Source organism: Tinamus guttatus, unplaced genomic scaffold, assembly GCF_059628265.1.
Source record: "Tinamus guttatus ecotype Peru unplaced genomic scaffold, ASM5962826v1 Tinamus_guttatus_pri_ptg000351l, whole genome shotgun sequence".
Lineage (NCBI taxonomy): Eukaryota > Metazoa > Chordata > Aves > Tinamiformes > Tinamidae > Tinamus > Tinamus guttatus.
Genome location: NW_028288885.1, coordinates 510532 through 524880, shown reverse-complemented (window position 1 = coordinate 524880; position 14349 = coordinate 510532). Strand labels below are relative to the sequence as shown.

General features: G+C 39.6%; 1 protein-coding gene across 2 annotated transcripts in view; it reads left to right on the top strand.

Moving 5' to 3' along the window:
- AHI1 (Abelson helper integration site 1) overlaps positions 1–8203 on the top strand; it is an 82761-nt gene extending 74558 nt beyond the window's left edge. For both annotated transcript variants that reach the window (XM_088529858.1, XM_088529857.1), the window contains exons 24-25: positions 3897–3979; positions 7781–8203. In XM_088529858.1, the coding sequence (XP_088385984.1) occupies positions 3897–3979; positions 7781–8009 (312 nt within the window). In that variant the 3' untranslated portion in view covers positions 8010–8203. The remainder of the gene's footprint in view (positions 1–3896; positions 3980–7780) is intronic.
- Positions 8204–14349: the final 6146 nt, after the last annotated feature.

Genomic DNA, 14349 nt, shown 5'->3' with positions numbered 1-14349 from the left:
ACCACAGATAAATTCCCAGAGGTAAAGACTTTGAGACTGAAAACAGCTGTTCTAAGCCCTAGTACTTCAGTCTGACGTTTCTTGTCTCCACTCTTCCTCCTCTTTTTGCTTTCTCACACGGTCTTCCAGTTCATTGGATTTCTAAGGTGCAGTATGTGTCAGCATTCAGCAGTGATATATAAGATTATAGATTTCATCCACAAGTCTTCCTGCTGCTCTCCTTGTCCTTGACAAGCCCAAGATTTTGTAGTTTCAAAGGAGAAGGCAAATTCTCTCTCTGCCTGTTGTTCTATCTCGCATTTATGGATGAAAAAAACAAGTGAGTGTCAGCTTAGTGCTAAATGTTTCAGTGAGTTAATTCCTTTTTACATGAAGGAGTCAGATTCATTTCAATGCCTCTCTTGTATGTAGAGCTACATACTCAGAACCGAATTAATAGTATTAGGCATAAAGGGACCTAAAGTGTACCAGATTTGGATAGATTTGTACTTTAAAATCATTAGAGAACTTAGAAAAGTAAACACATTTCGAAAGCGCATTTCAAACAGGGAGATCAGAGTAAAAGCAATCCATGTGATTCCCCTCACCAGGCTTCCCGCCAGATGTCCGCTTTGGAGGGGTGCGGAGCAGGAAGAGGGAAGGGTAATTAGCAGAGTGTGGTGCCATGGCATCTCTCCCAAACTTGACTCATTAGAACAGTTTTGACAGAAGACATCAACAGAGTTTGGGGGAGCAAAGGTATATTGGCATTAAGTCATTTGATCCAGGGACTATTCAGTAGAAAACAAAATGCGAACTTTAATACAAAAAGTGTTTAATGTCCTAATGACTAGTCTGAAGACAGACATGTTCATTCTTGCTCTCTCTGATCCAATGAATCTTTAATTAAATCAAGATGTGTAGCAATAGCTTCTTTGGGAAAGTTCCCCATACACAGCAGACGATGTAGTAAGGGCATTGCTCTTCAGGGGTTGATTCACGTAAGTGGAGGAAGGAAGTCCTTCCAGATTGCGCTATTCCATTCTGTCCATCTACTTAATCTGACAGGTACCTCTCCGGGTCTTCAGTCTTTGAGGTAACTTTTCACAGCCTAGAAGAAAGTACTGCCAAAGAATGTAGGTTTAAGATGAAAAGTCATCTTTGATGTTACCTTTGGATGCTCCCTGTTCAGATCTTGCCATGTTGTGCTTTCTGATGCATTTGATTCTTTCCATGCATTGCCAGGGAAGGTTAAGTTCCCAATTTATGGCTCTGGATTCTGCTGCCAGGTTCAGGAACTGAAATACTTTTTGTGCCTTCAGGGGTTTTTTGCCTTTTTTTTTTTTTTTGTCCTTTTTTGCCTTAATTGCTTAGTTGTCTTAGTTTAATCTCTTACCTATAAAACAGGGATAATTTTCTGTGTAAGATACTGAAGTATATGAAAGTATTTTCAAATCAATTTTTGATAGAAGAGGTCAATTTTCTGTAGTGTCACATTGAGGGGGATTCTACCAGAGCGTGCTTTGGAAAGGTTTGTGCTTGGGTACAGTATCAGTACAATGCAGAGATTCTATTATCAAGATTATTTTTAGAAGTTATATTAGCTCAAAAAGGAAGATGAAAAGCCTAATTCAGCATTATTTCATCACATAAAATACTTAATATTACTGTATTAATAAAGATTTTCTGTGTAAATGGAGATTTTCTGTAACCTTATTTTATTCTAAAACTGTGGTTTTTGTTTTAATCAATCCAGTGAACTGTGTTATTTCAGCAGAATTATTCTAATGACTAATGTTCGAACGTGGTTCTTGAGAGCAATGTGCTTATAAAACTTCAGGAAGTCATTCGGTGCTTTTTCCTGTTACCTTTAAGTCATCAGTAAAATAATATTCAGCTGGTAAGATAATACCAGGAAGCAGGAAAATAATAATAAAGTAGGAATTTTATACAAACACTAACACTGACTTTAATTAATTCCATCCTGAGTTTCAGAAAGTAATTAAACTGTATCTGTTCAAAGCTTAGAACTGAGGCTTGAGACATAAGAATCCAGTTTCCAATATACTCTTAATTTGTGTGTGCAAGGTGATTACCTCACTTGACCCTGGATTAAAATTGGGCACTAGTTGTTGACAAGGGAATTTTAAGTTTTATTCATTAGGGTTTATAAAATAAAGCTTTGATGAAAATTATTGCCTTCTATTTTAAAGTGGTGAAACCATTTCTTAATTTTAAAGAATTGCTGTGGAAACACCACTTTGTTTTCTCTCTGGTTAAGTTCCATATGGAGTGGCTACAGTGTACCCTGCCTACGAGGCCACACAACATGAAACGAATAGTTAGCAAGCTAGAGGCTCAAGTCTCTTTTTCCCTCCCCTTTCTGTGTTGCTTTCAGAAAGTTTTCATTGATTCTGTGATTACTTCTTTTAGCAGCTGTAAGGCAATTCATAGCTTCTGAATGATGGTCCTTAATACTGCTGAGTTCTAACAGGGATTTTGGAGACAGCAGTGTCAATAACTGGCCATTTCCTGCAGCAATATAGGGTGATATCAGATTATTAAACATTTCATTTACAAGCAGATGAATATCTCTGTGCATGGCAGGCCTAGGTAGACTGATCTTTTTTAGCATGATATCTAATTGAGAAATTCAGAAAAAAAATAGTGGGTTTGGCTTTAGGCTGGCTATAATTCTGAAACTGAACTAACAGTCTTAAAACTTTGGCAACATTTTTGATTTTTGAGGGCTGAGTTAGTTTAAAGCCCATCCTTCTTTGCTCCCTGAAAAAAATCTTATTTTTTTGGGAAAGTACCAGATCTAATCTCCCTCTCTCTTCTCTGGCCTAAGGCTCCAGTATCCTGAAAGTGACCTTTTCTGCAGCTTCCTGGGATCTTCCTAGGAATCAGTCCCCGTGCTTACAATTCCTGCCTGCGTCCAACTTCTGCTTTTGTGTGTGCCATGCCAAGCAGACACATACAGGTCCTGTCAACCTGAAACAGCAGAGGAGGAGAAGAGCTCCTTAATGACAGCGTTATGGTCCTAGCTCTGAAACCAGAGCTTGACTGCCCCTTTCCACAGCTTCTTCCATTGGTCGTGGTGATGTTCTCAACTGGATGAGTAGCGTAGATTGGGTCCCGGTGAGCTTCTTAGTGAGACATCTGATCTGTCAACTGTGCTGGTTTCTCTCCTCCATGAAAATGAAACCATAGTGAGCATTTGTGAAGCCTTTCTTAGGAGAAGCTAGAGAAAACAGCCTGTCCCTAAAGGTGGTAAGCACAGGAAGGCTGCTTACCATTTCTTTATGGGAATGCTTGCAGTCCTGTTAGTATTAGAAGAGGTCTGTATTTATAGAAGGCAAATTGGGTATGATCCCAATTACACTGGAAACTAGTGAATTATACTCAACTTTGAAATGCTCTTAGTTTTTACTTATTTTGAGCCTGGAATTACACGTAGCCTGGAGGGGTTTGAACCATTTTTGAACAAAACTTGCAGGGTTAGATTAGTTGAGAGAAATAGGTAAGTTTCATATTGCTGCTGGTAAAACTGTGCAATAAAATGGCTTTTTATCATGCTCTATTTATTCATTCGGTAGCAGAAATAGCTTATTTTGAGACAGACTGTGTATTTTAAACTTATTTCAAGCAGATTCATAACCTCGTGTTTTTACCCACACCTGAAAACTGCTTTTTATTTGCAAGTAGCGTGTGCCTTTTTTTTTTTTTTTAAAGCAGGGGTACTGTTTCCTTGTTTTTAACCGCATAGGAGTTAACATTTTATGGCTGATAGACATTCTTTTTCAAACGAGGTATATTCTCTCCTTATTCAGGAAGCTGGTGGGTTTTCAATGTACATGTGTTGGCCCCATTGTCTGTCTTCTTACCTTCCTGCTTTTTTTTTTTTTTTTAAACAGATGTCACCAGTCATCACTAAGTCAGAAGACCCAAAATTTATCTCAGAGCATGACACAGAAACAGACTCACCTGCAGCAACACAGTAAGCAAGAAATATTTAAAACCATTTGCAGTGTTATTTCTGCAACTGCTGTTTGGAAATTTTGAGATATGTTAGAGGATTTACTTTGTTTTAGCAAGCAGAACAAGAAATTAGCTTCAGGATAATTATTTAAAGAGAAGGTTTGACACCCAATGTGAAGGAAATACTAGTTTATACATATAGGTACGTACACACACTCACATGTGCACACACCTGAGGAGAATCAAAAGTGTAATGCAGAGATCCTGGTTTACCCTGTGGCATCCCTTGGCTCTGTATTAACCTTTGGTGCTACAACCTGCAAACTACTTTTGCAATTTCTAGAAATTAATCAAGGCAAATTGAAAAAGTGTCACATACAGAAAAGATGAGCAAGCTAACATCTTTGCGACGCTTGTATTTTTAAAAATTGGTGTTTTCACTGTGTGAAAGTTGGAAGCAGACAAGATCTCAACATTCTGTACACGAGCTTCCCTGACATCTTTGACTTGTTGCAGCCATTTATATATGAAAAATACATGTGGAAGTACTTCTTTTGTTTACCATTACAGACATCTGTCATCTAAATAAAGTTATTTCACTGATCATTTTCCAGACTGGACCTGTCTTCAGATAATCTGTGCTTATATAGTATAGATGCAGCTAAATATCTGGTTTCAGCTTTTCTTTAGATCCTAATTTTCTATCTCGAGCCGTATCTACATTTGAAAATGAATTGTGAGTGGGGGACTTAACACACAAGTTTGAGGAAGAAGAGGCTGTAAACTGCCCACTGACAGAAATTCATTCAGGGCTGAAGTGTTCTAGTAGAGTTTACATTACAAAAGGAAATGCCCTACCATGGAATTACTTTAACAGTTAATACAATATGTCAAAAGACAGGCTCCAAAATCTGATATGATTCAACCACATTAGTGGAACTTAAGGAAAAACTTTTCTTGCTTGACCTTTCCAGGGTAACCACTGAAGAATGTAGGACCACAAATTTCAAATGTTGAATTATTTGAATTTGATTAAATTCTTTTTATCCTGAGTATTATGAAATACGAAATATTTGTTTTGATGGAAACTAACCTGAGTTACACAAATCTGAATTGGCATGCTGAAAATGTAAAGTCCAAAAGCCTTTTCACTTGTGAGATCTAGAAACACACCTGGAATGTGGTCCTTCCTCCTGGGAACACCATGGACGTGGCAGTCTGAACGTGAATGTCACTGCTCCAAAGCTTCATGTCACTGCTTTGCAGTGGGGCAAGCTTCAGGGTACCAGGTCGTTTCAGTGCTTAGGAGTGAGGGAGAGCGTGAGGCAGGGCCTGCAGCAGTAGAGTGGTGCTGTGCCTTGGCAGGAGAGCGCCAGTTTGAACTGGAAGGATGTCAGGATATCACAGTATGCCAGTCGTATGCTGTGGTTTTCTTCCATGTTCCAGGACATTCTAGAGGTTACGTTTTTGTTGCTTTTGCTTTACTTTCATCATGTTTTGTCCGTCTGTGGAGCAGATGGACAGCTGCCTTCACTGAATTTTAAGATAATGCAATTCCTGATCTAAAGCTCAGATCTGCAAGCATATACTTTTTGAGTTATTCCATGATCTAGAACACAGTAGAATGGGATCTGTTCATCTTTGTAATTTTGTTTGCGGTGACTGCACATACAAAGCTATTTCTGAACAGCTTTTGCCTTACTCAGAAAGCTGGAAGAGAGGAGCATCTTTTTGCATTTCTAGTGCCCCTGGCCTGAAAGGCTGCTCCATGTTTCTGTTTACAAGTTTATCTGTACAGTACAGATTACATGGTAAAACATTTTAGAATAATACTTGCAGATACATCATTAAGTTTCTCCCTTCTTTTTCTCTGAAACCTTTTCTTGTTTGCCGCAATTAGCGAGTCTTGAAATATCCTAGAAAACAATGTGCTTGCAGATGTGAAGTTTTTAACTGGAAAAGGTTTCTATTTTAGCATCCATTAGCAACATCACATGACTTGAGATACAGTCCCATCTGTACTTAAATACTTGCTTCACCTAAAACATTAATTGTCTTCCTATTTTCTGTGAAAATACACTCAGTACGTGTCACATGCTAATTATGCAGTAAATAAATTTTTGAAAAATCAAGTGAGATATAATTGCCAAGAACACAGCTTCATTATGGAGAAGTGAAACTGTTTTAGCAACTGCAGAACTCATTCTACCTTTCTTTGAGCCTGAAGATGAGTGCTTGCTATTTTACCTATTAGAATAGTACTCATGGCTGCACTATTTCTTGCAAAATAGAGAACTGCAAGACCTGATGGCATATTCACTTTAAGAAGAGTTAATCTATCTTTTCGACGAAGATGAAAATTACTATTCAGACTTGGAGTAGGTGAGGTTTAATACTGAAAACTTGCACGTTAGCCTCACCCTTCTAATATTAGTGATTTGATCCCATGTGTCAGTACAGACAAAGTCTTCTTAGATATATTTTCATGGTGCGGTTTTGTTGAGCTATGCTAGGTAGAGCTCGCTCTATAAATTTACACATGATTATGCGTTAGGCCCAGTTAGATGCGTAGTTTGGTGGATTGGTACATAACCTCCTGTTTAATCGTGATTCCATGCCCATCTTTGCTCAGACAGCAGTACTTCTCAAATCATTCCAGTGTCCTAAAGCAGACGCTGCTTCAACTCCACAACCTTTTCTTTGGGGATGTTCCACTATTAGAACTGCAGCAATTTCCATATTTCAAGAATACACAGTTTGTTTAAAAAAAAATACGTATATATAGGCAAATAGCCATAATTCCATTGATAACGCTGATGTACAAAGGGTTTCATCTATAAAATTTTCCTACATTTGGACAGCATCACCAAAAATAAATGCTGTTCTTGCACCAACGTTTTTGGGGTAACTCTGCTCACCTCGTTATTATCTTAGTCTTCATTCATCCACTTGTTTACATATGTTTCAGCAGCACCTAACAGTTCCGGTCACAAACCAAGACCTGTTTGTGCTATGGGCAGCACATATTTTAAGCAAAGACAGCACCTGTCCTTGAAAGATTTAACTCTTAAGTATTACTACTTATTCATAGTTAAATAAAGTTACAATTTTGGCTAAGAATGGGAGTTCATGGTAGAAGTGGTGTAAACTGTGCATTATCCCTGGCATCGGTAACAATACCAGTCTAATCCCATTTTTAAATGGCATTAACTGGGAAAGATAAAAGAGAATACTGGCTGGATTGTTGCTTTTGGTATTGTATGAAGTGTGAAAAGCATATATTGATGTTAAATTGACTTCTGATTCATAAATGTATCCTACTTCAGGTAAGTTAAAATGAGCAGGTTAATGTTTTCCACTCTGCCTGTCTGACTTTCTTACAGTAGTTGAATAAATAAACCAGAAATTTCTCTTCAATTGCAAGTATGTTGGCGTTGGCGCTTAGGAGAAAAAAAAAAAAAAAAAAAAAGTGCAATGACTTTTATGAGATGAGGAGGTTGGTAATTTTTTATTACATCTGCTGATTATTAATCATGGCTTCAGCTGGTGTTTAAGAACACGGGCAGTTCTTTTCAAAGCAGCACAAGGACGTGCACTGAAAAGCAGACTAATGGATTTGGAATGGTCTTCTATATTTTGTCCCTCTTTTCTTCTGTTTTTGTTCCGCAGTGGAACGGTAATTCTTGTAGCTGTTTCAGCCTTGTACTCAAGGGGGACAGGCAGCAATTGCTTTAACATGTCAGGTGTGGGTGGAAAAAACCCTAAACTTGAGTTAACTTTATGTGTTTCTTTTGCTGTTTTTATTTCCACCTTCCTCTAGAGGTACAAAGAAAAAGAAGAAAAGGATACAGAAGGATGTGATAGAAGATCAGAGCAACTTAATGCATCTTGATACTCCTGTATCATCAATTACAGCTAATGGTGTTGAAGATGAACCTACAGCCCATGGGGTAGAATTGAAGAAGAAGAAAAGAGCAGGGAGAGGCTCAAACTCGAGCACAAATGGAAAGGCAAATATTGCCTTTGAGCCTGAATGCTATGATGTGTAGTCATAATTTAATTCCAGACACTGATGTGACATTCACTATATAGAGAAAAATGTATCTGAATGTTGCAATTATGATCTCACCTCTGCGATTATCAAGAAATAAAAGACAAAAAAACAAGGTGGTGGGGGGGGAAATACCAAAATGGTGCCAGTTGTGACTTACCAGTGGTGGATGCCCATTTCAGAATAATTTCCCCCCCACAGCCCCCTTCCTCGAAATCAACAGAACTCAATTATTCAACTGAACCAGTAAAATCTGAAGTTTACTTTGACAGGTATTTCCTGAGAAGCCTGCTGACAAGGGAAATTTGAAAGAATTTAGCATGTGATTAGCCCCCACCATAGGCTAAACAGGCATTTCAGTCGAATTCTGATGGAGATGGGAAGTGTAAAATCTGCAGACCAATCCATTGTGAGCAGGGAATTGAGTCGGAAAGTGTGATCTAAAAAAACCAAGCCTGGCCACGACAGAAGTTTTGAAATTAGCAGTTCAAAATTTGTTGCAAGTCAAATAAAGCAGTGTTCAGAATGGTGACACTCCAAAGGAAGTCTAACACTGCTGCGTACCTGAAAAAATAAGCTATAAAAAGATTTTTCTCACAGCACCTAGTCACTTGGACTGCATTTTGCAGCTTTGGAGCAAATCGTTGAGTAACAACCTATGCAACTAGTGAGACTTCAGTGGGACTCCCTACGCTTACCAATCAAAGTAAGTATTACAAAGTCTAGCCATTCCTGTTTTCAGATGAGGGTTTTATGTGTACAGAAAATGTGCAATGTTAGACTTTATGGCTGCCTTGGCAGCAGTATTGCCAAATACACTATCTTTTGTCTGAACAAAATATTTTATGTCAAACCACGTTGTTTGTTTTACTTTTTTGTGTAGCCATTCACTTGTGTGTCATTAATCTGGTTTTAATCTGTTTTGTAGTGAACTTTTATTAATGATTTCACTCATTGTCTGCAGTTCTGAATAATTTACATTTTATATTAAATGAAACACTTTCTATGAGTTACTGTTGGTATTTTTTTCTGTCTGATAATGTCCAGTTTATTTTTACTCTGCTAGGAAATTCTTCCTCCTCCCCCTCTGAAGCAATAAATAACATAAAATTAGAAAGCCCTTATTTAGTAGACAGGGCACTTGATTCCATTAAAAAAAGAAGTGAGAATAACAATGTTGGGCACTGATGTGTGAAATGCAGCCAGATGCAGAAGACTAGTTGCTATATATTGTAATATCTTCCCTGCACATGGTTTAAAGTTAGAAGAGATGTTTCTTTCTGAGTAAAACACAATAGCAAATAGTCTTTTTTGGCCCCATTGGTAAGTGTTTCTTGCTAACAACCCCTGTTCTGCTGTGCCTGGTGCCATTGTGTGCCCTAAATGCAACTTACACACATGTGGTGCCACATCTTGTGTGTCTCCCTTGTCATATGTGATGTCAAACTGTGTGTTAGTCCTGGGGCTGCCTAATTGCAGCAGGGCTTACGGCTTCTTACCTCTCAGCTTTGGAAAGATGCACATAATCCTGCGTGATTTGCAGATTTCATGGGAGAGAAAAATGCCATCATCTTACGTTTTTAAAAATGTCCAGGGTCCCATTTAAAATAAGGGCAGAGCCTGACATGAGGCTCCACACCAGGCAAGGCTGAGCAGTAGCCAAGACCTGGAAGCTCATGGGGAAGCTTTGTGAAATGTTAATTTGGCACCGTGGACACGGCAGACAGAAATAACACTTGAGATAAACACCGCGGAGCGGTGCTAGCTCCAATCAAAGGCCCAGCACCTCCTTTCATGCCTGCGAACTGGGGCTCCAATTATGTTCACTGCTCTGCAGCTGAATAGAGCGGCGTGCCACCCTTTCCAACAGCGAGGAGAGGCAGCCGGCGTGTCTTCCAAGGCACAGCTCCAAATAACAATTAAGCAGAAGAAATCAGATAAGAGCCCAGACATGAAAATGCATGGAGTTGAAAATAAACTTTTTTTTTTCTTTTTTTTCCTCCTATAATTGCAGTATCTTTTGTTTTTATAGTTTTTCCTCCTAACCTCCTGGTTGGTTAGGTTCTTCTATAGTTTTCTACTGTCTCACTGTAGTATTAGAGGTTTCTGCATTTATTTAGCAGATTTTTTTTTTTCGTTTAAAGAAACAACATTTTTAACGTTTTTTTTTAATTATCAAAACATACAGACTACTTCTTAATCAAATTACGGTTAGGCATAAAGTTTACCTGTTACTTAGAAGCATGGCTAATACATTCATATTAAAGTAAATACATTGTTTTTCTCTTCAATGATGGTGAGTTCTGACTATGCCTACCTACATTCATCCTTTTAAACTTGCAAGGAAAAACAGTTCTCAATAGAGTGATTGTTAAAAAAAAAAAAAACAGATTTTAATCCGTTGTTTCTGTTTTTATGTTAATGCAAGATGATTTTTCAAATCACTGTAAAATGTACATTGCCTGCATCTCCTCAAAATTCTCTAAGTACTTGAGGGAGTTAAATTTTAAGAAATTAATTCCAAAAGGATTCAGATTACCTACTGAAAAGGGGTCCGGTCCTGCTTTCATGTAATTAAAGGAGAGCTACATTAAGTATCCTAAAGCAGGAGTGCATTGCAAAATTGCTCCCCAAGTTGTGATTTGAAAGAGCAGAGTTGCAAACACCTGACCGAGGAGGTTGTATAGGTTCAAGTCAATGCCATTCACCAGTGATGCTACTCCAGGGCTGGAGCAAAGCAGGTAAAAATCTGTATGATGAAAAAGATGAAGCACTAGGTGTTTTCAGGTGCCCCTTGCTAGCAGCCAAGTGCGGGGGCCTGTCCTTGCGGGAGTCGTGGCGGCGTGGGGAGGGTGCGCGGGTGCAGCTCCTGCCATTTGCCGGGGCGCTCACCAGGAACGGGCACCTCAACAAAACAGCAAAGAAGGGGTGGCACGTTTTTGCCTTGTGTTTCCCAATAACCATCAGCCTGCAATTAGTTTTTTTCCTCAGAATAATTTGAGGAACAGACATCATAAAACGCATGTAGCGTGTTTGTAGCATCACTTAATTCAGAAGGCAATAGGGGACGGATCACAGTCGAGCAAGGGCTAATGAGAACACAGAGGAACATGACAACCGAAAGTCTCTGTTGACTAGTGAACTAAATCTGCCGGCTGGACCCGATTGTCTGCCGGAGAATTGGATGTCAGGATCACTTAGGGTTAACAAAGGCCCAGGACAAGCAAGAGCAGACAGCTATGGAAAAGAGCCGGCATGGTCGCCGTTCTGCGCGGAGCGCGGATACAAACTTGGTAATGAGGCACTTCATTCACTGCATCCTTCTGCTCCAATTGCTGAGGTGAATGGGAAATACTTCATTTCGGGCGGGAACAGACTAAAGCGAAAACACTTGTTTGGTAAACACAAAGCGTGGTGGGGGATTTTAATGATCTTTTTCTAGCACGTATGAAATTAGTATGTAAGCGCTACAGCCTGTTTGCTGAATGTGGGAAACTGGGAGAAAAACAAGTATTTTCTGACTAGTGAAGCAAGGCTGGGAAGATGAGTGTACACATCTGTAGTGTATTTTCTTCCCCATTCTGTCTAATGGCTCTCCAAAGTGTTGTGGATAAATTAATTTACAGCTATGCACCTGTGCCTGTAAAAACATATTGTATCAGTTCAAGCGAGGGGTTATTGCTTGAAATATAACATACATATCTACATTTGAAGCAAAACTACTGCACATAAGGATTAGAAACGAGAGGAGGCCCAAGAGAGGGAAATAAGCAACTTGACAAAGCTAGTGTCGGGCGGGAGACTTGCAAGAATGTGGCAATTAGAAATTGGAACTTAAGAAGAAGGAACAGAAGACAGCAGGAAGGCGTGTAGAGCAAAGCTTTGGTGGCTTCGGTCATGTTTTGGGGGCTTTAGAAATTAGGTGTTTAACCACTTCACCTTTTAATACATTAAGTTTTGTGCCATTTAAAGGAGCCTCTTTGGATGAACTCTTAGAACCCACAAGGAAGATTCTCCTATCTCTCCAACAGTTCCTTACTTTGCACTTTCCTAAACCCAGTGCAGAAAAGTCCACATTGTACACTGCCTGTGGTGCCAGCCAGGATGGCTGAAGCTTTGGTCTGTAATTCTTCTGGCAGAGGTCTTCAAAGGAGGCCTTCACGGATGCCTGCTGCAACATGTCCCTCTGCGCAGGTCCACGCAGCTCCAGACTCTTCATCTGGTGTAAAACAGAGTGGAGACGAAGACTTCACACCATGCTTCTAGCTGCTGCTGTTTTGAACATGAGGTTTCGTGTGATCCTTTTCTTACATGGCACTTAGTTGACCTGTTAGATTCGCGCTGCTCCCAGTGTTTTTGGCAAGAGTGTTACCCTCAGTTCTGCCTGTTAAATGCCCCTTGGTTGCTGCCTTCCCCTCACGTGTGGCCCGTGTTGCTGCAGGGCCTTATATACAGGAGAGTTCCAGTCCTACAAGCTGCTCAAAATAGACCCCTATACTGAAGGAAAGCCACAGCAAAGTCAGCAAGGTCTAGGCTTTCAGTAGCAACATCAAGGCTGTAGTTTATCCATTAATCTATGTAACCTGAAACACGTACAAAATGCTATTTTAGTTTGCTCTTGTAAATGAAAGCGATTGCTCTGCATTTCACCCAGAACTCCATCCACCTGACTTCTTGTGAGGCCTTTCTCAAGTCAAATGATTTTGCACTGTGTCAGGCTGTGGCAAACAAGTTTTACAATTCCTGTCTAAGACTCAGATGCAAATACTCAGAAGAAACTGCAGATGCCACTTTTAGCGGAAAAATGTTTCCACACCGGTAAAGCAGTATCAGTAAAATCTATGCACTAAGAAGACATCAAATTCTTGTTGCACTTACATTGCCTGCACAGGCAGGGAGTATAATAAACTAGTGTGTAGCAGCTGTAAATTTTCTGAGGATTTATCTAACCACAAATACATCGAAATGGGGAAATGGGGCTATATTAAACTGTGCAAGATGCTGCTGGAACTCAGCCATTTCTGCAACATCCTGTAATTAATTTATGATGACAGGTCTGGCAAACTGAAACACCCAATACACTTGCGACAGACTGTTATGATATAGCTGTTTGAAAGCACTGTAGTCACGTAAAATGCAGGTATAGCTGGAACAGGGGGGAGAAAAAGAGTGAGACAGAAAGAGCAAAATCACCAATATTTCTCCAAGGCTAGAAATCGCTCCCAGGCCTACATTCACTAAGGCCTTGGAATGTGCGTGGCACAGTCAGCGCAGGCAGGGGTACGAGCTGGAAAGGAAATTGTTGCAGAATATATTGGCTTAGATCCTGCTCTGCTGGCAGTCAGAAAGACAGTTAATGGTTAATGGTACTCTGTGGACATGTTCAACAGAGGAACCTCATTTCACACATTTTGTGAGTCAGTGCATGTTTTTCTGGTGATGAAAGTAAGACTTGGAGCTGAAACACTCTGAGTTGTGAACCTCTCTTCTTGTTCAGCTCCTGTTTGTGCTTTTCTACCACTGTAAAGCACACGCAGTTTTGTTTAGTGCTGAGAGAGTTCCAAGGAAGTTGGCTATGAGTTGAAAAGAAAATTAATAAAAATTTCTCTCAAAATACTTTTTTTTCCAGAGGTCTCTTATTGCTCCATTCTTAGGAAGATAATCAGAGTAGTAGGCCCTCTCTGTATTCAATTGCTTATCCTAAACTTTTTGCCTGTGTTTTCTGTTAAAATGGAGACAACCTGAATTTCATCTTTTTTCTGGGGTTACCTTCAGACTTGGATTATCCTGGTATTATTCCACATCTAAACATAGCCCATTCTGCACTGCACTTCTTAGCAATTTGAGGATTATTCCTCTTTCTCCTCTCCCAAATTTTGATGAGCGAAATAGCCTGTTTTGCTTCCTTGCACTAGTTTTTTAATGTGCACCAATCTCTGCCCACTCACCCCTTGCTGCCGGTGAAAGTGCATTGCCTTGTGAATGCAACTTATTAACACTGCCACCTGTTATACGTTACTCACCTGGCACTGGTTATTTAGGATGAGCCCTAAGTGTTCCTTTAGTTCCACTCAAATGTTTTTATTTTGCCATTGCACCATCAGCCATCTTTTCTGCATATATATCATCAGTATCTTGACAGCTTTGCATAGACAGTGGCTAAATCAGCTTGGTTTTGTGTCCTGTGTTAATTTTAACAGTTAATGGGGATATACAGTCATGGCTGTAATATTGACATCAGCCCCACGCTCGTTAGAAGAGATGCCACCTAAAGCCAAACTCCAGCAGCCCACATAAGCCTATAATAAGCTTATATGGGGTGGTTAATCCCCTTTGTG